The 26,928-nt window shown below is 40.9% G+C and overlaps 1 protein-coding gene across 6 annotated transcripts in view; it reads left to right on the top strand.

Moving 5' to 3' along the window:
- CACNA1C (calcium voltage-gated channel subunit alpha1 C) overlaps positions 1–26,928 on the top strand; it is a 628,086-nt gene that overhangs the window by 460,784 nt on the left and 140,374 nt on the right. For 4 of the 6 annotated variants that reach the window (XM_077468880.1, XM_077468876.1, XM_077468881.1 and 1 more), the window contains 3 exons: positions 908–1,066; positions 2,149–2,259; positions 26,710–26,793. In XM_077468880.1, coding sequence (XP_077325006.1) covers positions 908–1,066; positions 2,149–2,259; positions 26,710–26,793 — 354 coding nt within the window. The remainder of the gene's footprint in view (positions 1–907; positions 1,067–2,148; positions 2,260–26,709; positions 26,794–26,928) is intronic. The other 2 variants (XM_077468877.1, XM_077468879.1) reach the window with 1 other exon arrangement.

Below are 26,928 nucleotides of genomic sequence, written 5' to 3'. Positions count from 1 at the left end.
ATTCTTGCTGGTAGTTAGAATCTTTAATATTTGCAAACAAAATGAAGGATTCCTATTTAGAATAATAAGCTGTCAGGTTAGTAAAACAGCGATATCGGAAACTGATTCAATCATACATTTTGTAGTGTACATAGATTTGCAAAACAATGGGATAAAGGAATATTCCTGAACTTTTTTTTATTTCATGGTTACTGTGACATTGTGTGAATGCATCAATGCAGTGCATGTTATCTCAGCATGCAGAGCTTGGATTTATTGAATGAGTTTACCAAAAATATAAATATTGCAGAATATACAGCCTCATGCTACATAACTAAGCTCCATTTCATGTTGAATAAACTAAATTATTAAGGTATATTAAATAGAAAACGATTTTTACTCCAAAAGCATTTTATTAAAATAAATTTGATTAAAAAAAATTTGGATTTAAATTAAAAAAATCCGATTTCTTTTTATGAATTTTTTCAAATCATTGATGTATATCCACCCTGCTCACTGTTATGCTGTTCCAATTGTGGACTTATTTACATTGGACTTTGATTAATGACATTTGCACCTTTCCGTCACATTTTTTTTTAGTGCAACAATAGGTGCCAGCGTCACTATTTACCTCTACTATCTAGAGCGTGTTAGATTTGTTGACTTTTTTTCCATAATAGTTTAAAGTGGCAGCTTAAGTAGATGTTCATTTAGTCTCAGCGCAGTGGTAGGGTCATTTGAGTAGTGAGATTAATTTCAGATCCTGTTGAGTATACCAATAAATAAAATTGTTTAAAATAAATTCAAAGAAATTCATTTTCAGTTTTTTCACTTATTTGGAGTTAAGCTTTTATCTTTTAAATATCAGAAAAATGTATTGTCTTAAATTATATTTTAACTGATAGATTGACTCTGTCTGTTCCTGCAGCGACAGTGTGTGGAGTACGCCTTAAAGGCCCGCCCCCTGCGCAGGTACATCCCTAAAAATCAGTACCAATACAAAGTGTGGTACGTTGTCAACTCTACCTATTTTGAGTACCTCATGTTCGTCCTGATCCTCCTCAACACCATCTGCCTGGCCATGCAGGTAAGTTCAACCCTCGACTGTCCCTGAAAAAAGGTGGGGGCCTTTATTCCATATCTCTGGGGTTTACTAGACTCTTGAAACTGTCAGACCACAAAAACAAGAAAAACAACAGGTTAAACAACTAATACAGCTACATTAGCTGAAAAAAGAAAAGGACATGTTGCATTTTTGTGCACAGCTTTCCAACACACTGTAATGTGTCACAATATGATGCAGTGCTTAGTAAAACTATAACTTAAAAAAGGAAAAAAATATGCTAAAAAATCTACAGTAACGTGTGCACAAAATACCAGGGCATGTGCATTACGCACAATCTAACACATGAGCTTTGGTTTGAACAAGCGCTTAAGGTACTCTCAAAAACTACAAAAATCTTTATTATGCCTTCCTTGCATTTCACTGTATGGTGAAATCTTGACAAAATTTAATTGAAGCAAAAAATCCTAATTTCATTGATCCTTAGCCCTAGGTAAAATGTACCATCCAGGCAAAAGAAGAATATAAAATAGGGTATAAAGAGGTGTAGTGATGAAACTTCCGTAGGTCCACGTCATGATGGTCTGACTGTAAATCTTAAGCCGCGTACACACGGGCGGACTGTATGGCCAACTTAGTCCGTCAGACAATCCGACGGACAGTCCGTCCTACTTTCGAATGAACGGACTTGACCACACACGGATGCACAAACAGTCCGTCGAAAGTTTGCGTGATGACGTGTACAGCACGTACGATGGGACTAGAAATAGGAAGTCCAATACACAGCAATGCAACCTTTCGCCGTGTAAATCCTTTCTGAGCATGCGCCATACTTAGTCCGTCGAACTAGCCTACTCACGAGCGGATTGTCCGCTGAAACCAAAGTACGACGGACAATATTACGGAAATTCCGAAATACTTAGTCCGCCAGACTGCACGCTGAAAAAGTCCGCTGAAGCCCACACACGAGCGGACTATCCGCTGAAATGTGTTTCGACGGACTAAGTTGGCCAGACAGTCCGCCCATTGTGTACGCGGCTTTAGAGTAGTAGTGTGGGAGCATGTCACTGACCATGACTAAAACCTTTTTTGTCTTTTATGATTAGCACTATGGGCAGAGCTGTTCCTTCAAGGAAGCTATGAACATCCTCAATATGTTGTTCACCGGCTTGTTTACAGTGGAGATGATCCTGAAACTCATTGCTTTTAAGCCAAAGGTAGGTACTAAATGGCTGTGGGCATCTACACTTTGGGGATTCTGTTTTTTTTTATATTTCGTTATAATGCCAGCTTTGCTTTTCTGAGGGTGCTTTATGTACAGGACATTTCCTCATTAAAGAGAACCTGTCAAGAGGGTAATAGTCACAGCTGAAGGTTCCATCTAGTGGCAAAGGCAGCTGGTGTGCTTTATTCGTTAAAGATACACTAGTTCAAGGGCATGTTACTGTCCATGATCTTGCAGCAATGTGTTCCACCCCAGATTTAGCAGCACTTCCAGGTATTGGGCAGCAGAAGCCTCTGGTGCTGTGGAACCCTTGGTTGTGTCTGTTTTGACAAATGTCTATCTAGCAACCCAAACACAGTCCGGAATGTATCCAAGATATGCTGTTTTTTTTTCTTTGCTTAAAATCCCACAAAGGTATCAACCCTTCAGCAAGTTCCCTGAGATTTTATACTCCCCTCTAACACCACTTATTTAGAGGCATATTTAATAACAGAACTCCCGAAAAAAAACATTTTCTTTTAGTTTCAGATAGAACGCTTTTCAGGATTTAATCGCTGGAGAGATTTCCCCTCACTTCCTTCTGACAGCTGTTCAGAAGTGAGGGACAGTAAATAGCCCCTCACAGTAAAGTACAGTAAAAAGCAAAAAAAAAATCCTACCAGGGACTGAAAAAAGTGTGTTTCATAAGAAAAAAATTAAAAACAATTAAACAATGCATTGCAGCACATGGCAGCAGAAGTTCACAACGCACACAAGGGTGTACATGCAGTGCACGCATTGACAAGCACTGTATGAGTCCTTGACGCATGCGCATTATTTTTTATTGTGTCACACGTTTTTGGTTGTGGTGCGCTGCAACATATGTGTCAGAGCTGCTTTGCCTCAGTGCGCTGGGTGCTATTTAAAATGAATGGCTCTACAACGCGCTAACACATGTAACATGTGCTGTGTTACTGTATCTTGAATTAATGTGTGCAAAAGTGTGTTTTGGCCTAATAAAAGCCTGCCAGGGGTTCCCCAACCTTCTATAAAATTATATTATTTTGTTTTCTGTTCCTCTGTTGAAAATATTTCCCTAACCCCCCCCCCATGACATAATGGGAAGGGAGCATAATTTCCCCATTAGGGACACAGTAATAAAACCTAAAAGAGGTCCAATCCCTTTTTCACTCCAAAATGTAAGTTATTCTGACACTCGTGAATGACTCACAGAGAGTTTTAGTTCTAATTTGCTGATCCTTTTGAGTATCATCGATAACAATCCAGGCCTGTATTTTGGGTATTATTTAAAGGAGATTTTTCTCTAATGTTCATGTCTTAAAGCTGAACTCCATGCACAAAAGTGTTCATTTATATATATTCCTCAATAGCAACAAAGGATATAAATCCACTTTGTGTGCATCAAATTATTTGGCAAACCCAGATATTATCTTTTAAGAGTATCAGTGACACCATCACTGTGTACATAGCTTGTGCAGAGAGCAAAGTTTTAGAAGGGACCCAGCAGGCCCCACCCATTATAGGCTGTCTGCAGAGAATTACAGGAGGGGGCATGGACAAGACCAGTCACCCTGCACAAAGAGTGAGAGCAGCAGTGACCGGTCTTTATTACAGAAAGCTCCTGCAGAGATAAAGTTTCACACTGGATTAACGCACAGATCTGGAAGAAATATACAAAGTACACCAAAATTCAAGTAATAATACACATCAGTCAAGTATTTAGACAGTGTTTGCTTATCCAGGAGTTCAGCTTTATCATAAATTTTCAAATGACCTGTCCACCCAAAACTGATATTTTATTCACAGGTGGATATTTAGCAACGAGGAGGCCTATTTATAAAGACTTGCTAAAGAAAACCTTCCCACTGCGCAATTAGGCATTTTATAAACGACCCATTAATCATCTCTTAAGTTCTTACAACTCTTATTAGTTCTCAGCTCAGCCGTACAACAGAGTCACATTTGACCTGTAGCATTATCTGAAATGTAAACTAAAAAGAGAAATCCAGAAGGGAGCGTGAGACTCTTTCATAATTGTAAGTTTATTGGCTCAACTTGGGAAATCTTACATAATAAATGGCAGGGTTTTTATGTCTACGCTGCATTCACCTGTAACTAAAATGGTAGCTTTGGGTGGACTCATTTTTTTTAGCAGCTCTCTCAGTATTAATTGCAGTTTTGTTCACTCCTATACAAGGTTTGGGAGAATTGTGTCTGTCCAGTACTGTGAACTTATAGAGTGGAACTTTGCAAAATAAAAAAATACCAATTTGATGCAGTCTGTCAGTAGTATTAAAGTGTAACTTTAGTCAGAAAATGAAGTCCTGCTAAATAACTTCAGGCCGGCCTCTTTTGCAGGTATATCTATGTAAAACATTAACAATAAGTGACTATACTCTTTAAAATCTAGTAATACCATGTCCCACCATGCTCTGCACATGCTCAATTGCTCTTCCATTTTAGGCATTTTTAGGCACTGCTGAGTTTGTAGACGCCGATTTTCTGACAGCCTTAAAGCGTAATTAAACCCTCCTATCCTTTACAGCCAAGGAAGCTGCTTCTGTTTGATCTGCAACTGCCATGGTTCTGCACATGTGATCAGTTATAACACCAGACATTTGACAGTTAGGCTGGGCTCACATCAGGTTTCCAATGCATCCATGTTCTACATTTAAGCCTGGGTTCACACTATTGCGAACACAGACATCGCAAGTGATTTGCACCGCATTGCTGTGCAGATCGTATGCAATGTCTGTGCAATGCGGTTTCAGCCTTACAGTTTGTATAGCTGAACTCGCATTGAATTTGCACAAAAACGCTGCAGGAACCTTTTTTTTCTGATCACTGGAATCGGATTGCATTGGTGTTTACATCCATGCGATCTGATTCCTGTCCGAGTTTACAGTTCGCACTGCAAACCTATCTGGGGTTGTCATTAACTTTGTATTGACACCCGCGGCGGTTTGCAGAGGGCAGTGTAAACTGCCTGCGAGGGAGATGCGATGCGGGAACTGGCATTGGAATCGTGCTGGTTCCCGCATTGCAATAGTGTGTACCGGGCTTAGGGACAAATCAGACCTGAATTTTTGCCCCAATTTGGACCTGAATAGGAGCTAAAGTTGCACAGGACCCTTGTGCAATGTGCTCCGCAGCCGCCTCAGAGATATGTGAACTAGCTCCATTGAGAGCCAGTCACAGTCTCCTGTCATGCAAATTGGATGCAGAGAAATCCGCATTCAATTTGCATCAGTGTGAGCCCAGCCTTAGACAGTTTGTTTAAGGACACAAGCAAATTTAACAGTTAGCAATTCCAACATTCAAGGAAAGTAACTTTTTTGAAACTGTTAAATTGATGGGTTTAGTTCCGCTTTATGATTTACTGTTTAGTGGCTCTGGGCTTCAGCAAAATGGCAGCCCCCAGAAAGAAGAAAACAGGAGCAATGCTGTAGGTCATTTACAGCACACACAAATTTTGGTAACATAATTATTAATGTGAAATATATGTTCCTTGCTGAAGAACATTATTTTTTATCAAGTTGTTATGGGTAAAGTTCTGCTTTAACACAGAAGGTCTTGTTTACCTGAGGCAACCTGTAACACTGTTTTATAACTTGCTGATCCTAGTGGAAAATATGTTATCTTTCCAACTTCCTGTAACAGGGTGACAATGCTTTTTGTTTGTTTGTGGTGAAATTGAACATTTACTTTACCCTATTACCCAATCACTCTAGCTTAAGGTATAACCTTGAGTTTTTTTATTTTTAAGACGTGGAAAATAAAGGGGTCTACTGGCTGGATCAACAGGTAGTAAAACTATGTTACAGTGGGGATGCAGCAAAGCCTTTATAGAAAAGAAGGTATTCACATGTCTCATCCCATCACATATACAAAAAAATAAAAGGATTATTCCTCATAACATGATAGTGAGTGAAGCCATGAAGATCATTGCTTTATGCCCTATAAGCCAGATGTACATACAGAACCACTGTGCAATTTACAGTGCAATTATATCCCGATATCAGTGTCCCCTCTCCAGGGACTGATGTGATAATACTAGTGAGAGACTGCACCTTATATGTAATTTTTAATTTTGTGCAGAGTTTCACTTTAATGACATTCTGGGACTCATAGGTGCACACCATTGATTATGCGAGCCATTGGTTTATGTTTGTAAAGATTGGATCAGCAGGAAGAAGATAGAATTCCGCCTGTGCAGCTCTGCACAAACAGGACTACAGCTACTAGAATGCACCAGCCCCTTTCTTGGTAGCTAATACTAGGCACCCAGTGGGCCTATTTATAAAATTACAGCAATGTAATTTAATATGAAGTTATTTTTAAGTGTTTTCTAATGTAGATGTAAACCCTACTTGGATAGGATTTAGTTTACTCTGTGTACTGTTTCACAAACAGGTAATTTAATTAAAAATAAACTGCCTGCTTTCACCTTTTTTCATCTTTTGTTACATCTCAGTGCTGCCAGACTCCTTCAGACTTCCTCCAGAGATGGCTGCATGGCATCTCTTGGTGAGGGCTTACTGATAGTGACAACAGTGGACCATGCCTGCGTAATTTGTGTTGAGACAACCATCATTAGTCTCCATCAGAAGCTTGCATGGCACAGTAGCAATGCAGGAACACAATTGGGAGACAGGGACTGAGCATTATTGTCACATTATAACAGAAAGAGCCTGAACAAGGACCCTAATGGTAGGATCACCAGGAATTATTTTAATGAAAGTTACAGATTTAAAAATATTGAGAATGACTTTTGAAATTATATTAGCATATCAAGGCGTCTATGAGATTGTAGTGAATGGGTTTTCATCTACTTGAAGGAATTTAATCTGGACTAAAAATAGTGTTTTTTTTATATTTGCCTAAAGTTTAGTATGACGTGGAGATGCCCAATTATTGTTTTTTTTTTATAGAGTGGAAGTTTTACCATTGGGACACATATGATTGCAACAAAATTGCTATCAAAGTTTTCTAATCCAAATCATCCTTGAAGCAATGCATTCTGGTGCCTGTAGTCCTGTTTATCCTGTTTATGGTCTGTCCCCTGGGACTTTTACCTCCCTCTCAACGGTGTAAAATTTGCACATGATCCTCATGTATTTCCATCTAGGAATTTTAGTGACCCCATCCAGCAGTCGTCCATTACTGGGGTCACGCAATCTGTCACAGTCTTTTTTTGGCTAATTCATGGATTAGGAGACATGCCGGAGCTTGCTCCAGTGTGAAACTCTCACAAGTTTCAGAAGTGTGTGTGAACTTCCGCCTTAAACTTAAAATCTGATGAAGGCCATGTTAAAAATATAATGCAGACCAAAGTATGATCTACAAAGGCAAATAATTCCAACAAATCTGAATTTGCCTTTACGAGTGTTTTTACAAACCACTAACTAGGATCACCCTGATGCCCTGTACACACGATCAAACTATCTGGCGGACAATCCACCCGTGTGTGGGCTCCGGCGGACTTTTTGTTTCCAAAAGTCCGGCGGACTTAGAAAGAAGTTTTGACTCAAAATTTTAGTCCGACGAGCAATCTGCCCGTCTGTGTGCTAGTCCACCGGACTTTTGAAATGAACGGACTTGCCCACACATGGAGAAAAGTCTGTTCATTTTGAACATGACTCCAGGTAGCCGGGACTAGCGAAGGAAGTCAATGTCACTGCCTTCATCGGCGAGATTGATACCTCGCTGGCCCTGTCACCTGGTATGGACTTAAAGGGGAAGCCCTACGCTGAAAAAACGGAGTGGGGATCCCCCCCAAGGTCCATATCAGACCCTTTTCCGAGCACGTAGCCTGGCCGGTCAGGAAAAGGGTGGGGACGAGCGAGCGCCCCCTCCTGAGCCGTACCAGGCCCCTGCGGCCCCCCCACCCCAAAGCACCTTGTCCCCACGTTGATGAGGACTAGGGCCTCTTCCTGACAACCCTGGCCGTTGGTTGTCGGGGTCTGTGGGAGGGGGGCTTATTGGAATCCGGGAGCCCCCTTTAATAAGGGGGCCCCCAGATACCAGTCCCCCACCCTATGTGAATGAGTATTGGGGTACCATGTACCCCTACCCATTAACCTGGTGAAAAAAGTGTAAAGGAAAAACACAACACATGTTTTTAAAATTATTTATTTGGATATCTCCGGTGGTCTTCCGTCTTGGGGGGTCTTCTCGTCAGACTCCTCCGCTATCTTCTGCTAGCCCTTTTACTAGGAGAGGAGCCCGGCTTTCTTCTTCGTCGTCGCCGCCGACTTCAGGGTCTTCTTCCGACTTCGGGGCTCTTGTCCCCCTCTTCGGTTCTTCTTGCTGGGCCTCCGATATCTTCTTATAGTTCTTTTACTAGCGGTGGCCCGGTCTTCTGTCGCCGCCTTCTTCTCTTCTACCGTCTTCTGTCGCCGCCTTCTTCTCTTCTACCGACTTCAGGGGTCTTGTCCCCCTTTTCGGTTCTTCTTGCCGGGCCTCCGCTTTCTTCTTCCATCTCTTTTACTAGCAGTGGCCCAGTCTTCTGTTGCCGACGCTGCCGCCTTCTCTTCTTCTTCTTCCTTGAGATGTTGACTCGACTCTCTCTCTGGCCGCAATGACCGGGACGCCTTGTGCGGCGACTTATATAGGGACAAGGGGCGGGGTCACCGGGTGATGTCACATAGTGGCCCTGCCCCCTTATGATGTCACGGTCCCAGCATCCTCTTCGTCCCTATATAAGTCACCGCACAACGCGTCCCTGTCATTGCGGCCAGAGAGAGCGTCGGAAGAAGAAGAGAAGGTGGCGGCGGAAGACCTGGCGGAGGCCCGGCAAGAAGAACCGAAGAGGGGGACAAGACCCCCGAAGTCGAAAGAAGAGAAGAAGGTGGCGACAGAAGACCGGGCCACCGCTAGTAAAAGAACTATAAGAAGATATCGGAGGCCTGGCAAGAAGAACCGAAGAGGGGGAAAAGACCCCCTAAGAGCGGGACAAGACCCCCAGACAGCGGCGGCGACAATGAAGAAGAAACCCGGGCTCCTCCGCTAGTAAAAGGGATAGCAGAAGAAGGAGTCTGGCGGGAAGACCCCCCAAGACGGAAGACCACCGGAGCTGTCCAATAAATAATTTTAAAAACATGTGTTGTGTTTTTTTCTTTACACTTTTTTTCACCAGGTGAATGGGTAGGGGTACATGGTACCCCAATACTCATTCACATGCGGTGGGGGCCAGTATCTGGGAGCCCCCTTTTTAAACCCGACCTGATAACCCGACAACCAACAGCCAGGGTTGTCGGGAAGAGGCCCTTGTCCTCACCAACATGGGGACAAGGTGCTTTAAGTTGAGGGCACGCGGCCTGGTACGGCTCAGGAGGGGGGAGGGGGGGTGCTCGCTCGTCCCCACACCCTTTCCTGACTGGCCGGGCTGCATGCTCGATAAGGGTCTAATATGGACTTGGGGGACCCCCACACCATTTTTTCGGTGTAGGGTTTCCCCTTTAAGTCCATACCAGGTGACGGGGACAGCGAGGTGTCAATCTCGCCGATGGAGGCGGCGACATTGACCTCCTTTGCTAGTCCCGGCTACCTGGAGCCGCTTTCAAAATGAAGGGACTTTTCTCTGTGTGTGGGCAAGTCCGTTCATTTTAAAAGTCTGGTCGTGTGTGGGCAGGTCCGCTCATTCGGAAAGTCCAGCGGACCTCTGCTGCAAAGTCAGGCGGTATGTCGGCCGGATAGTCCGATCGTGTGTACGCAGCATAACTATCCCTATGCTAGGTAAGTCTGCCAAAATGTGCAAATATGCTGTGCATACTTTCACAAAATTTCAAGAAGCTCCTGGGTGCCCAAAATGTTTTCATTTATTGTGAGGGTTTAGTTCTACTTTATAAGTATATTATACTGTAAACAACTGCATTTCATCATTTGGAGGGAGGTCCACATATTTTTGGCAGTATTGTGTATATAAATACTCAATATTCAGTTTCCCGATCATGGCTCAGTGCTTTTAAAATCTCATTGGAAACGCAACATTTCAAAAATTCACACATTTAGATGTATGAATAGCCTTCTACATGTTTGATTGTTGTTAATTTGATGATTATTGTGGGCAAAAGTTTTGTCCCACCCTAATTTCTACCCAATAATGTCCCCTAAAGCCTCTCCTTGACATCATCTTGTGTGTGTAAACTGTAAGATCACCAAGAAATTTCACACAATATAATCATTCAAAACAGACAACCCTTGTAAATGAAGTTGATGTAAAGTTGACCTTCATCAGAAGAAGAAACTTTCACTTGTAGCGATTTCACAGCTCATATTGATTGCTGAAGAATGTGAGAAAGATGAGAGCACCAAAGAGTCCAGTAAGTCTTTATTGCACTTGACAGGAGTTCACAAGAAAGGTCCAGCACATTTAAGGCTGGATTCACACCTATGCATTTTCAGTGCTTTTTGCATTTTGCAGATTTGCACTGCAGAACGTGTTCCATGGGAAACCATGTTAAATAGACTGTAATGCAAATCTTCAAAATGCAAAAAGCACTAAAAATGCATAGGTACCCAGCCTTAATCAGGATTTAGTTGCTGACAGCAAATAGGGAGACTAAAGCAAAAGGATAAAATGATACTTGTTCAGATGACCAACCAAGGCTGCCTGTCCAAAAACCCAAATTAACATAATGTCATCCTTTCTCTTTAAAATCTGTTATTCAATATTCTCCCTGTTTGCTGTCAACATCTAAGCCCTGATAAAGGGAAATATTGAGCACCCAAAACTTGTTGACTTTATCTTGTGACCTTCTCTAATATGCAATAAAGATTGACTCACATTATATCCCTGGCTTGCTCACATTTTTAGACTATTCCAGGGACCTCTAAGGATACCCTGACTGACAGCTTTCTCTAAAATTTGGATTAAAAGTCTTAACCACCCCGTTTTGAGTACATCACTTCACTAACACATCTATGGTTAATTATATTTAATGCATTTCTGACAATACTTTGAGTTTCCAGTCGGTCATCAAACCTGCACATTAGCCATGTGTTCACTTCAAGAGTAAGCATAACTAGAAATACAATATATAAAAAAAATCTCATCCTTTTTTTTTTGATTGGATGCCTGTGTGAAAAAGGCTAAGGTAAATTTCAACACAACAAACTCTATCTTACTTTTGATTTTAAGTTTAAGGCGGTGTTGCATTGACTGGGAGCCCTAGGCAACTTTCAGCATTGCCCCACCATAAAACAAAAAGGGCCTGTGGTAGAAGATTTAAAATTATATTGTAAGAGTGCTGTAAACTGAGTATCCATTTTAACATACAATGTGTTTATTTGTTATTTGCAGTACAATGTTTCTGTGCTGTTACAATCTAGGAGAAAAAAAACGTGAGATTTAAGGCTTGGTTCACACCTATGCATTTTTTAGTGCATTTTCAGTTTTGCAGAAACACACTAAAGTCCATTTAACATGGTTTCCTATGTATGTAGCTCACATCTGTGCATTTTATGCAAAGGTCAGGAACTTTTTTCTGTTTTTGGTTCCATAGACTTCAATGGATCAAAAACATGTATTAAAAAACGCAAAATGCACCTTGAATATGCGAACTGCAACCTGCATAGGTGTGAATCAGGTCTTACTCAGTCTTTTTGACTCATGTGTTATAGATAAGCTCACTTGTGGGTATGATGCCCCCTGCAGGGGGCAGTATTTGTACCTTTGATATTGCTGAGCATTCTCTACTGACTCCAGTTGGTGAGATTTGGATACACGGAGTAAATAGAGTAAATACAGCCCAAGCTGAACTATGTGCTATTGTAGGGAGCTCCAGAAGCTGCACTCTATGGGGGGGGGGGAGTAGTTTTACTTGTGGAGTTTTTTGCAGGTTGGTCTTGTTTTTAGGTCTGGGTGCCTTTCGCTGGACCAGCTGCCTCTCCCCTCTGTGCTACCACTAACAATTTTGCTCCTTTTTTCAGGCTCTAACATCCATTCTGTTTGCCCATTTATAGTACACAAGGACGCCCTGACCTCTTTTTATCCCCCTCCTAATACACAGATATCTGGATGCACTGACCTATTTTATCCCCCTCCTAATAATACACAGACATGAGAACACACTGACCTCTCCACTCCTCCTCCTAATACACAGACATCAGGACACACTGACCTCTCCTCTCCTTCTGATATACAGACATCAGGACACACTGACCTCTCCTCTCCTCCTAATACACAGACATCAGGACACACTGACCTCTCCTCTCCTAATACACAGACATCAGGACACACTGACCTCTCCTCTCCTAATACACAGACATCAGGACACACTGACCTCTCCTCTCCTCTCATCTCCTAATACACAGACATCAGGTCACACTGACCTCTCCTCTCCTCCTAATACACAGACATCAGTGCACACTGATCTCTTCTCTCCTCCTAATACACAGACATAAGAACACTGACCTCTCTTCTCCTAATACATAGACATCAGAACACACTGACCTCTCCTCTCCTTCTAATATACAGACATCAGGACACACTGACCTCTCCTCTCCTCCTAATACACAGACATCAGGACACACTGACCTCTCCTCTCCTAATACACAGACATCAGGACACACTGACCTCTCCTCTCCTAATACACAGACATCAGGACACACTGACCTCTCATCTCCTAATACACAGACATCAGGTCACACTGACCTCTCCTCTCCTCCTAATACACAGACATCAGTGCACACTGATATCTTCTCTCCTCCTAATACACAGACATAAGAACACTGACCTCTCTTCTCCTAATACATAGACATCAGAACACACTGACCTCTCCACTCCTCCTCCTACTACACAGACATCGGGGCACACTGACCTCTCCTCTCCTCCCCCTAATACACAGATATCAGGACACACTGACCTCTCCTCTCCTCCTAATACACAGACATCAGGACACACTGACCTCTCCTCTCCTCTCCTAATACACAGACATCAGGACACACTGACCTCTCCTCTCCTAATACACAGACATCAGGACACACTGACCTCTCCTCTCCTCTCCTAATACACAGACATCAGGACACGCTGACCTCTCCTCTCCTCTCCTAATACACAGACATCAGGACACACTGACCTCTCCTCTCCTAATACACAGACATCAGGACACACTGACCTCTCCTCTCCTCTCCTAATACACAGACATCAGGACACACTGACCTCTCCTCTCCTCTCCTAATACACAGACATCAGGACACACTGACCTCTCCTCTCCTCTCCTAATACACAGACATCAGGACACACTGGCCTCTCCTCCAAATACACAGACATCAGGACACACTGACCTTTCCTCCTCCTAATACACAGACATCAGGACACACTGACCTCTCCTCTCCTCCTAATACACAGACATCAGGACATATTGACCTCGCCTCTCCTCCTAATACACAGACATCAGAACACACTGACCACTCCTCCTAATACACAGACATCAGGACACACTGACCTCTCCTCTCCTCCTAATACACAGACATCAGGACACACTGACCTTTCCTCCTAATACATAGAGATCAGGACACACTGACCTCTCCTCTCCTCCTCCTAATACACAGACATCAGAACACACTGACCTCTTCTCTCCTCCTAATACACAGACATCAGGACACACTGACCTCTCCTCTCCACCTAATACACAGACATCAGGACACACTGACCTCTCCTCTCCTAATACACAGACATCAGGACACACTGGCCTCTCCTCTCCTCCAAATACACAGACATCAGGACACACTGACCTTTCCTCCTCCTAATACACAGACATCAGGACACACTGACCTCTCCTCTCCTCTCCTAATACACAGACATCAGGACACACTGACCTCTCCTCTCCTCCTAATACACAGACATCAGAACACACTGACCACTCCTCCTAATACACAGACATCAGGACACACTGACCTCTCCACTCCTCCTAATACACAGACATCAGGACACACTGACCTTTCCTCCTAATACATAGAGATCAGGACACACTGACCTCTCCTCTCCTCCTCCTAATACACAGACATCAGGACACACTGGACACACTGACCTCTCCTCTCCTCCTAATACACAGACATTAAAGTAGAACTATTATCAAAAAAATTTTTTTACATTGTGGATAGAGCATAGGAGGGTTATAAATCCTATCAGTTTTTTTCACTATCTGTGTCTGATTGCGTAGATTTCCCTTCACTTCCGGCCCCATAGCCAAACAGGAAGTGAGAGGAAATTTCTGCAAGTTAACCACTTACCGACCGCCGCATGACGATGTACGTCACTTTTTTGAAGAGGGATATCTCAGTAACAGCAGCAGCTGCTGTCACAACCGAGGTATCCATCTCTTTGGGTGGTGGTTCGGTAAACGATAATGGTGGTCTCTGCGGCGGATTCACAGTGAGATCACCGTTATTGGCGGCCTGTCCCGCACCCTCCGCCGCTTACCGGAGCCGTTGGCAGCAGCGGAGGCGGTCGGGTCCTATCCATGGCTGGGTATGGAGACGAGTGAGGCTAAGATGGCTCCCACCCGTCTCCATACCATAGCAGGGCAGAAGCGACATCAAAACGTCAATTCTGCCCATAAGTTTTAAAGGCACATTTTTTCAATGTAATTTTTAAAATGACAATTTTTTTTTTAAAGTCTAAATATGAGGTCTGAGGTCTTTTTGACCCCAGATCTCATATTTAAGAGGACCTGTCATGCTTTTTTTTTCTATTACAAGGGATGTTTACATTCCTTGTAATAGGAATAAAAGTGACCCAATTTACAGCATAAAAATAAATAAAATAAAATAAATAATAAAAAAATATTTTTTTTTAAAGTGCCCCATCCCAACGAGCTCGTGTGCAGAAGTGAACGCATACATGAGTAGCGCCCGCATATGAAAATGGTGGTCAAACCACATATGTGAGGTATCACCACGATCATTAGAGCGAGAGCAATAATTCTGGCCCTAGACCTCCTCTGTAACTCAAAACATGGAACCTGTAGAATTTTTTAAATGTCACCTATGGAGATTTTTAAGGGTTAAATTTTGACGCCATTCCACAAGCGGGCGCAATTTTGAAGCATGACGTGTTGGGTATCAATTTACTCGGCGTAACATTATCTTTCACAATATAAAAAAAATGGGCTAACTTTACTGTTGTCTTATTTTTTTATTCAAAAAAAGTGAATTTTTTCCCAAAAAAGTGCGATTGTAAGACCGCTGCGCAAATATGGTGTGACAAAAAGTATTGCAATGACCACCATTTTATTCTCTAGGGCGTTAGAAAAAATGTATAATGTTTGGGGGTTCTAAGTAATTTTCTAGCAAAAAAACATGTTTTTAACTTGTAAACACGGAGTCTGAAAAAGAGGCCCGGTCCTTAAGTCGTTAAGGGAATTCCTTGGGGATCCTCAGGTCACCAGAACTAGTGTCTCCATTAGAAGGTTTCCCCCTATTATATACTTTTCTGGGGACAACCCAAAATTTGGGATTTTCTTTTACTTTCAATGATAATGGTAAACAGGACAAATAGAGAGGGTAAATCTTCCTAATGGGGGCACGGGGAGTGCTAAAAACTGACAGGTGTTCTAATCCCTCCCCACTCTATCCAAAATTTTTAAAGTTTTTCCTTTAGTTATTCTTTAAGAGTCTGGCATTTGTGACTGCTCTATCGTAAGAATCAGATCTCTTCTTGGTTCTTGTCCTTCCTTGACTTGGGGTGGGGGGACAAACCATAAGAGGTGTGGGGTCCCAGTCAAACTATACATATACATAAACCTATACATATTTACCCACCAGCAACCTGTTTCAGAATGAAGTTTGATTTGCTTATTTTTCTATATAAAATACACACATCAATTAGGTCAGGTTCCATTCTAAAAGCCTGAAATAATTAGAAAATAACAGTACAAATGAAAATTGCAACAGATATGTCATGTGTAGTTGTTAAACTATAAACTGAAATTTTTTTGATTAATAATTTGTTGTTATAATCGGCCTGCATATTAAACTATATCTGATGCTTAATATACAACCATATCTAGTGCCAGCTCTTGTTTTCTGATCCAGGCATATTGTTGTGTGAGTATAGAGCCATGTCTGCTTTAGCTGCTGTGCACTGAGATATATCTTCTGCTTTCTGGAGGAATATATATATTGGATATACAATATACAGGGTGATATCTGCTGTTAGATCTGATATACAGAGAGGCATCAGATATATGTAGAAATTAGTTTGGTACCAGATCTGATATATACAGCAATATCTGGTGCCAGCGTTGTATTGTAGTCCTTTATCTGCCATATCGTATATACAGTATTTAACGTCACGTTTATTGCCCTAATATACAAAGCCATATCTGGTGTTCCATATTATGAGTACAGTTATATCTGTTGCCAGATCTGTTATGCTGAGCTGTGTTCAGATCTATTAGATTGAAAGTAGTGGATACGGTTTGATCCACATTCGGTGTCTACAGCAGTTCATTCTTTTGTGATACTCTTCACATGGTAGCGCAGGTATATTTATTCATTACATAGTGTCACATCTAGTGTGTGGAGCCCTTCATATGTCAATATCCGGTTTCAGAACTGATATAGTTTCCGATTTTACAGATGTACAGCCACATTTTTGTCACATATGGTATATGGAGCCATATCTAGTGTCAGATATGATGAGTGCAGTCGTACCTGGTCCGTTGACCTGTGTCTGGTTTCAGAACTAGTGTGTAGAGCCATACGTACAATATCACAGCTGATAAACAGAGCCATATCTTGTGTCAGATCTATCTTTAGAGCCACATGTATTGCCAGATTTTTTGCTCTGCCAGATCCTATATTTTCAATCCTAATTTGTCCTAGATTGTAGTCATGGAAGCATATGTGGTGCCGGATATGATATACAGAGCCACATCTCTTACTTTATCTGATATGCAGAGTCATATCTGTCCCAAATATGTTATGCCAAGCTGTGTCGGCTTTCATACTTGGTGTGTGGAGAGATAAATAAAAACATTTACTGGGCCAGATATGATATACAGAACCACATCTGGTGCCAGATCTTATACACAGAGTCATACCTGGTGTCAAAACTGTAATGTGGAGTTGTGTCTGGTGTTAGATCTAGAATGTAGGGCAATATATGATCACAAAATCATATCTGATGCCAGTTGACTTTAGCTGGCTACACACTATACATTTTTTATAGAATTTTCTTGTACAACTTTCCTTTAGTTTTACCAAAGCCATATAATATGAGGTCAACTCTAAACGCTTTCAAATTGTATGCAATAAGGCAAGCCCTTGCACAATATGGCTGAAGGCAAATCAAAAGGAAATTGAACAACAAAAATTGTATAACGTGTATCCTCCAGCTTTACATTTATTTTTATAGGTTTAAAGCTGAGTACTCAATGTTTTATTGTGAAGTCACTTTATTTGACCTTTTTATGTGTTTTGGCGTTTCTGTTGCAATTTCTCATTTAACTGGTGATATTCCATTATGGTGGAGTCTTCTAAGATCTCATCCATACATAGCTGAATATTTCTACACTTTTGTTAGTTTTCAACCTAAAATCTATTGCTTTACAAAGTTGAGGCGGTTAGTGTTGGTGGATATGCAGAGACATCTAGTGGTAAGAGATGGTTGTTGCATGATTTGGAACATCAACTAAAATCCCTAAATCTAAAATTACCACATTTGTTACTGTCAACCTTACAAACAAATATACTTGTTATCACACATCATTAAAACATATTGGAAACTCATATTTTTTAAGGATAACAATGTCTAATTTACCTTCCTGACATTTCATACCATATAGCAGGCCTGTGAAAATATAAGCTTTGCACATACTATGCAGTAGGAATGTTCAGATTTTGCTTGTTGCCATGGGACATCTGAAGACTTACAGTAGCTGTATACTGTATACAGTTACATTATAGGCAAAGTGTTGTGGACAGCTAACCATCACGCCAATGTGAGCTTGTTGGACATCCCATTCCAAAACCATGGATATCAATATGGAGTTATCCATCCTCTATGGGAATTTGTGTCCCATTTGTGAAGTCAGATACTGATGTTGAAAGAGAAGACCTGACTCATAATCAGAGTTCCAATTCATCACAAAGGTGTTCAGTAGGGTTGAGGTCAGCACACAGGTACCTCCACACCAAACTGATCACACCATGTCTTTATAGGGCTGGCTTTCTGCACAGGAGCACAGTCATTCTGTAGTAGTAAAGCCTTTCCCAAACTGTTAAAACAAGGTTGTAACACATTTGTCTAAAATATCTTTGTATCCTAGTGTTTGTCAGTGAAGATGACATGACTATTTCCTTGACTGTATGCATCTAGTTTTGGAATGGGATTTCCAACAAGCTCATATAGGTTTGATGATCAGGTGTTCACAAACTTTTGGCCAAATAGTGACTGATTTACTAAATAAGCTGATAATCTTTACACAATAAATCATATGTGTCAGTTATGCAGTCATATGAAAAGCAAGCCCATATTTGCTTATTTCATTTGTACACGATTGGGTATTCAACATGAACAGAAACATTGCTTTTCAAATGATTAGACAATTTGAGTGAATAATGTCACAATATATAATGTGAAGGTCCTCTTCCCTTTAGCAAAGATTCTCTGCTCTTTCAGCGCATGTATCATCAGCTGTCTATGCAATGCTCACCTAAACAAAGCATTCTGTGTAGGTTAGGTTGAATTTATGCAAAGGTCATGTTGGTTGAATTTATGCAAATGTCAGTTGTTCATCTAAAACACAATTTGATATATAAAGTACAGTCCAAATGGTAAATTTCACTCTTTTTTATATTTTGTAGTTAATGTAGGACTAACTAGGGTATGCCATCTGCATGGTGGACAGCATGTCTTAGGTACCTGATTATAATATTGAGAAAAATCCAAGTATATTTGGATATCTTCAATTTGTCAGCCATTTTTGCATTCATTTTTAGAATTGAAAATAAACAGTTAAATATATCTGTGTATGTATATGTGTTCACCTGCTAAAGGATTTTTAATTCTCTTCTGCCAGTCTTGAGATTCAGGCACCTCCTTGCAAACAGCACAGCCAGCACCTGGACTTCATCCACATACACCTTTTGGAATCTATAAAATAAAGTATCCCTCTATTGATATAGATTTAGGAATGTCTCTGCCTGTGCTACAGTGTGCAAAGTGCTAAATAAGATGTATCATTTATCCATGGCAAATAGCAAAATGTGAATCATTCCCACTGGGCACATTGGATGCTTCAAGAGCCTGTGAAAGTACAAATTTCAAAAAATGAGTAGGGCATGCTGTTTGTGAAGTTGAATATTTCTCTGCCTTATAGTATCGTCATAGGAAGACCTGGACTATAAACAACTGTAATTCCTCTGAAATCCTATATGAATCCCACCTTGCTTATTCTGGTCACAATGGAAGATACATTAGCGTCATTGTCCTTGTCTTGTCTGTTTTCTGCTGCTTTTGTGTCTGTATTTAATCCCAGCCTTAGCATATGTTTGTCTTCTGTCCTGCTGTCCAATCAAACAACACAGACTGCAAGTCAAGCCAGCCATACATTGATCAAAATTTGTCCGGTTCGGCAGGGATCAGGCACATTTCCATCCATGTATGGGCATCCTGATTGTACAGAAGTCAATCTACTGATTGATGCCCATACAAGCAGCCTGTTGGGTTTTTCCCAATCAATCAGTGCCACAGATTATAACTGGTGGCACTGATTATTGTGTTGTGACGGCGAGTATGGCTCCCTGCTGTCAGAACACAATAGCATTCCCCCATCCATTTTGAATGGGTGGATGGGAAAATTGGATCTTTCTTTTGTTCAACCTTCTGGTTGAACAAAAAAAATGGTGAATGTAAACTATGTGCTGCCTTATTGATTTTGGTAGACTTTGAAGATATGGGGTTTGTGTGGCTAGATACTTTATCCCCTATAAGATGTGATTCTCCTGAACAGCAGCTGAAATCTATAACTCAAACCTGTCATTTTGATAAAGTTAGTAAAGTGAAAAGTGGAATTAAAATCAGCGGCTCTGCATTCTGCCTTTCAGACCCAGGGCTGCCCAGGAGCTCCCATAGGAATTCTTGCAATACATTTTAGGTTTTAGAAAACCCCTATTAAGTCTAATCTATCTGCATGTCTCGATACAATAGATCATGGCATACTCAAATTATTTGACACCCCTGCCCCACAATAAAATATTATCAATAATCACAAAATTAAACAATTATTAGCCAAAAAGAAGGACAGACGGTGAAAACTGCAGTGGCCTTGTATACTAGCATTGAATATAATGCTCACTCACACTGATAATCATTAGAACCATGCTTCCCCTCATGGATGGTCAAAGGAAAATGTATTTTCTGCATTGGTGGTCAGTGTAGGCAGAGCAACCTTCCAATGCTTATTGTTCAAGGAACCCATAGAAACCTCCAGAGGAACCCTAATTAATAAAGGGTGCTCTATGATGTGAGATCCTCCAGAACTGATGTTGAAGCTCTAGCTCCACCCCTCCCCCTGTTTCTCTGGGGTGCTATTGAACTGCAGCTAGAAGGTCACTATTTGCATATGAAATACCACACAGCATTCAAGCTCAAAAGGGCTCTAAAAAAAATATATGCAGGTACATCTAAGTGCCTGCTTTAAGTAGGTACAGTATAGCCTAAAAGGAAACCTGTCAGAATTGAATTATGGTAGTTGCCATTTCCTACTTGTCTTTTTTAAGGTATCATCTCCAAAGTTGTCAGTTACAGCTTCCATATTTTACCATGATAGATTATTTTTAAATGTAACTAAATAAGATGAAGTCTAGTACCTGACCTGTCCCTCCTTCTACATCAGTCTGATTGACAACATGGAGTATACCAGGCATAGCTTTGGTTGCATTATGGGAGATTATTGTATTTTTAGTGACAAAATGCAGGAGACAGAGGGATCAGCAGCAACAAAAATACATATTTTTACTATTAACAACTGGAGCTTTGGGCACCAGATAATTGAATGACCTGTAATAAAGCTAATAAAATAACTAAAACTGACACTTGACCTGATGCAAAAGGTAAAGCAAGTGTCTGCTTGGTCATTCAAGTTACATTAGCAGTCTTCCTGGTTTGGATAAATAAAGAGTAATAGAAGCTAGAAATGCTTTTTTTTCCTGGAGAAAGCACTATTAACCTAGGCATTTGGCCATGTGAAGCTGTTGAGTTTGGTTTCACCGAGATCACATGACCAAATACCAAGGCTTTTGGTCATGTAAACAACCCAGAAGGGAGCCTGGAGCAGCATTTCCTCCAAGAATGGTAAGTATGTCACCCTCTCTGTTACTTTTGTATTTATCCATCCTAGCAAGACTTTCTTGTAACATTTGAGTTAGAGTCCAATTTAAGGTAGCCTTGGACATGACTTTGCATTTGCCCAAGTGGATAGATCAGCTAGCCCCACCTTCGGGGAAATAATGATCAGCCGGTCCCCTTCCCCCTTCTGAGGCATAAACAGACAGGAATAGGCCAGTATAACAGATACCTTCATTATTCTGAATATTTTTACACACTGTTGCCATCTCTGATTTAGCTTTGAATCAGTCTTTGTATGATGATACCACCTCAGTGTTCAAGGAGACAAGTGATTGATTTTTATCTGATCAATATTTGCACATAAGAATGTACCAACAATGCACAAAACGGCAAATTTATTATTTATTGACTGTCACAGACTCACAACTCCTGAATATGTGCAAGTACAACAGATCAAGAGATAAAGAAAATATTGAATGTACAGAATCAACTGAGCCAAAGATGTAATATGTTCTAAATTAACTTCTCAAAGCTTAACTCGCCAAATAGCTAAATATTTGGAGAATGTTATGTGAAATGATATATGCCAAATCATTTTTAATTCAGTTCAACCAGTCTTGTAGTTCAGGCATCCCTGCAGACAGCACAGCCAGCTCGCTGATTTCTGCTGTAGCCATTTTAAAGATTTTTTTTTTTTAAAAGATCCACTTATTAACTTTGTTAATCTAAATAAACACTTCTTTGTGTACTTCTCTGAAACTGATATTTATTTTTTTACTACGGGCTCAATTACCCATTTATATTGGAGGCAAGCCCCACCCTGTCCATTCAAAGCACCCTCTTTGGCCTCTAAAGCGCTGTCATTGGACAAAGTAATCATTGGACAAGGCAGCTGGGTGGGAGTTATTCTTAAAGTTAGGACAGTATAGCAGTTAACTGAAACCAGCACCAGAGGATGCACAGAAAAAAAGTCTACAAAAGAAAGAGGGACGCGCAGCACAGATGTATAATCCCACAATATTGTGATTCAACCCACTACCTCAAAACTTAGTCTATCTCTAGATGTACAGTATGTGCAGTGTTATGAATCCAACAATTATATGCAATTATATGCAATATCAAAGAAAGTGCTTCATATTATTAAACAAACAATCTCTATAAAGAAATCAATGACATAAGGTGCAAATACTTGCAAAAGGTGCAAGAAGTGCGTGCTGACACTATGAAAAAAGTGCATAGTGCAAAAAATCATATGTGATCCAAAAGATGAAGTTCATGTAGAATCCCACAACAGAAAGTCCAAAAGAGGTGGTTGGAAAACCAATCAATGGAAATCTTAATCATGTAGAAAACACCCGGTGTGCTCCTTCATCATTCGCCCCAAACTGACTCACCAGAAGTAATGGGGGATCAAATTATAAACCAGCAGAAGCGCTGTTAAACATCAATAAGGAAGACTCCCCACTCTGCTATTCTTTTTTTTTTTTTTTTATCAGAAAATAACTTTTATTTCACTTGCTGCACATTACATGGTATACAACAGGCAGTGCATACAGAGAGGAAAAAAAAAAAAAGGGAAAAAAAAAACATATATATATATATATATATATATATAATATATAAAGTATATAAAATATATAAATTACAGGAACAGGAGAAACATCAGGAGAGGAGTCAAATCCCAAATGTCCACTTTCTCGATACATTCCCCTGTATTGGTAGATGTAACCTCCTGTGCTACACTCACTAATCATACCCATTTTCCTGTTTGAGATTGCCAATATACTCTCCAATGTCTTGCCCCTGCATTGCTTAATACATCAAACCATCCACTGTGCAGCAATTCCAAGATCCCGTGTCATAGATAGTTAAACCATAACCAACTGTCATACTGACAACAAGTGTTACAACCACAGTTTTTGTTTTTTTGATTAAGTTCTCGTATACACATGCTATATTAAGGCTTCCATGGCAAGCTAATATTACTGTGTTCCTTCTTCCAGTAGCAAAAATGTCCACTCTGCTATTCTTGATAAACATTCTCATGGGGAGTCTTCCTGTTTGATGTTTAACACAGAGCACATCTGCTGGTTTATAATTTGACCAGCCAAGTCCTTTTGGACTTTCTTTTGTGGGATTCTACATGAACTTCATCTTTTGGATCACATATGATTTTTTTGGATCACTTATGAACTTTGTTAGTGAATAGAAGGCATTTATTTTTTGCACTAAGCATTTGCACTTTATGTCATTGATTTCTTTCAATCCTCCATCAATATCTCTGGCGCTAGACTCCTCCTTTTTCACAGAAGAAAGTGTACGTTTTTTGTGCATCCATCTGAAACTGGCTTTCGCTTCTTACTAAGGGCTCAACTACTCCCAAACACTGGGGACAAGCTCACCATGTCAAATGAAAGCAACCTCATTGTCCACTAGATATTCTCAGATGGTGATGGCAAATGAGTGGGGCTTAAGCCGTGTACACACGGGCGGACTGTATGGCCAACTTAGTCCGTCAGACAATCCGACGGACAGTCCGTCCTACTTTCGAATGAACGGACTTGACCACACACGATGCACAAACAGTCTGTCGAAAGTTTGCGCGATGACGTGTACAGCACGTACGACGGGACTAGAAATAGGAAGTCCAATACACAGCAATGCAACCTTTCGCCGTGTAAATCCTTTCTGAGCATGCGCCATACTTAGTCTGTCGAACTAGCCTACTCACAAGCGGATTGTCCGCTGAAACCAAAGTCTGACGGACAATATTACGGAAATTCCGAAATACTTAGTCCGCCAGACTGCACGCTGAAAAAGTCCGCTGAAGCCCACACACGAGCGGACTGTCCGCTGAAATGTGTTTCGACGGACTAAGTTGGCCAGACAGTCCGCCCGTGTGTACACGGCTTTAGTCCTAAAAAGTAAGTTCCTAGGAGAAAAATAAAATTCTTCAGAGTATACAAATAAGGGTTTACTGTCTAATAGTAGCGACTATACTTTGGTGGGTTCACTCTAAGTGGTAGAGCTAGGTCAAGTCATGAGAAGTATTGCAAAAAATCTTTAAGCTTTGCCAGTAATCTTATTCTTTTATCTGAACTTCATGGGGCTCATTATTTAAATCATCGTATCCTGTCAGCTTCTGCTCTAGTCTGCCACTGTTGATACATTGCTATAGCTTTCCAGATGGTTCATATATTCTCCATGTGTGTGCTTTTGTGTCTTTGCTCTGCCCAGTGTGAGCTTATATACTTTATACTGTTGTTCCATCTGTCTGTCTGCATTCCTGTTTTTTGTGCCCTAAACGTACCTTTTCTGCTCTGATCCGCAGCTTGTCAAGACCCAAAATATTGTTACCTCCATACTCCAGTAGGGAGAATGCTGAGCACATTTTCCAGTGACACATTCAGATTTCTCCCTACTTGAGCAGATGAGATTAGGCAATTAAATTTGCCATTTTGAGCATCAGATGGACAGGGCAGAAAAGGTAAGTGAAATTTATAGGCATTACCTAAAGTAGCTTGTAATACTTAGTCACATTTAACTAAATTTGTTCTGTAACGTTGAAGGCCTTTCCTAGCTTCTCCAAGCCACTTCCTCAGTTTTTCTCAGTGACTTGGAGAAATCAAAAAATACCTATACAGTTGAATGTGACTAACTACTACTAGCTATACCATTGATTTGATAAATAAGAACCACCACATACAAACCCATAGTAGCTTATCACAAACCTGAACAATTTATACTGGGTATATATTTATTCAAACAATGCACAGTTAAGGTTACATTCATGTCAAAATGATTAGTAGATCTAGAAATATTGGTAGCTGAAGTTCTACGCAAATCTCAACTGAGTCAGTGATAGTTCAACTTTATCCAAACCTTTCTACCAGTCTTTTCATGTGATTGGTTTCTTCACTTATCATTTGGAAGGCATTTCATTTGATAGGGGTGGGCCAAGCTCACCTTTTGCATTTAAAGGCAAGATATGTACATACATTCAACTGCCTTTATATCTCTGGATCTACTGACTGTTTCAGAAGAAGGCAACCCCATACCCATGATTGTGACAGGTTTACTGCAAAGGACAACACCACACAAAACTGATATTTCATGCTTGACTGGTTACTAACCAGTTGAGTCCCATACTGGCTCCTTACAGCCTATGGTTGCGAGATCTTACCCCCAGAGCAGCAAAACCTCTAATAAGGCTAAATAACAGTGTTACCCTCCCCCAATGGATTCTGCATAATGCCAAGCAAACAATTTAGGTGTCCAGATATTAGAACGTGACATCTTCATTATGGCTTTTGTAGGAGGGACTGAGACACAAACAGGGGGAAGATCTCACAACTGAAGTCTTTGAGCAACAAAAGAAGCCAATCCAAAACTGAAAAATCATCATTTTTTTAGTTGCCTGTTACTCTCCATATTTCATCCTGAAGTACATTTTAATGTTTTTTTTTATTTATCACAGCTTGGTTTAAACTTTGAAAGTGGACCCGTCACCTCTGTTTAATAAAAGTATGAAATAGGCTGTGCTCATATTCATGACTGGGGTATGATGTGTAGATCAGCGGTGTGCAATCCTTATGAAGACAAGACCCCTACATTTTCCAGTGTGCTTGCCCTGATACCCCAAAAGACATACATACCATTTCAAATTGATGCAGATCTGCACCCTAGTTGCTGATAATGTACAATTGGAGTCCTGTTCTGTGGATTGTGCACCTCTGATATAGAAGTAATTTTCAAACATAGATACTACAGACCAGACCATTTTCATGGTGTGACATGACCAAAAATGCAATGTGCACCCATTATGCCAATCCCACACACAGTGTGTCCCAATGTTCTATAGACAGGGCGCAAGTACATCTGCCACTTCTCACCATTAGCTAATCTATCCTAATGTCCGAATCACTGTGATCCCTGGGCTCTGCTTGGTATTATGGGTGGGGGAGGGTGGGCTATTGAGGAATGGGATGATGGCTGACCCTCTTGCTGCCAGAAGCGCTCTGCATGGCATTAGATGGCAAGCTCTGCTGGCAAGGAGGGGTTGTGCGGTGCTGCTTCCATGTTTAAGTCTGTCTAACAATCCTTTTTAATTCCCCACCCTGCCTTGCCTTCTGACCTATGTAGGGTTATTTTAGTGACCCCTGGAATGTCTTTGACTTTCTCATCGTCATTGGCAGCGTAGTTGACGTCATACTCAGCGAGACCAGTGTAAGTATTTCGGGGCAGGTCTGTTCCTTTCTCTCTTCCACCCCCTGTACTCCCCTCACTCCTTCTCTCTCCCCTTCTCCATGCTGGTTTGGGTGCTATCTTTACCTTCCTTCCAGTTTCTTTCTAGTGGTATTT

This window comes from Lithobates pipiens, unplaced genomic scaffold (assembly GCF_037356315.1).
Source record: "Lithobates pipiens isolate NorthernLeopardFrog02 unplaced genomic scaffold, aLitPip1_a1.2 Scaffold_8, whole genome shotgun sequence".
In the NCBI taxonomy this organism is placed as follows: Eukaryota; Metazoa; Chordata; class Amphibia; order Anura; family Ranidae; genus Lithobates; species Lithobates pipiens.
The sequence above is the reverse complement of the archived record's forward strand: the minus strand, read 5'-3'. Positions and strand labels throughout refer to the sequence as shown.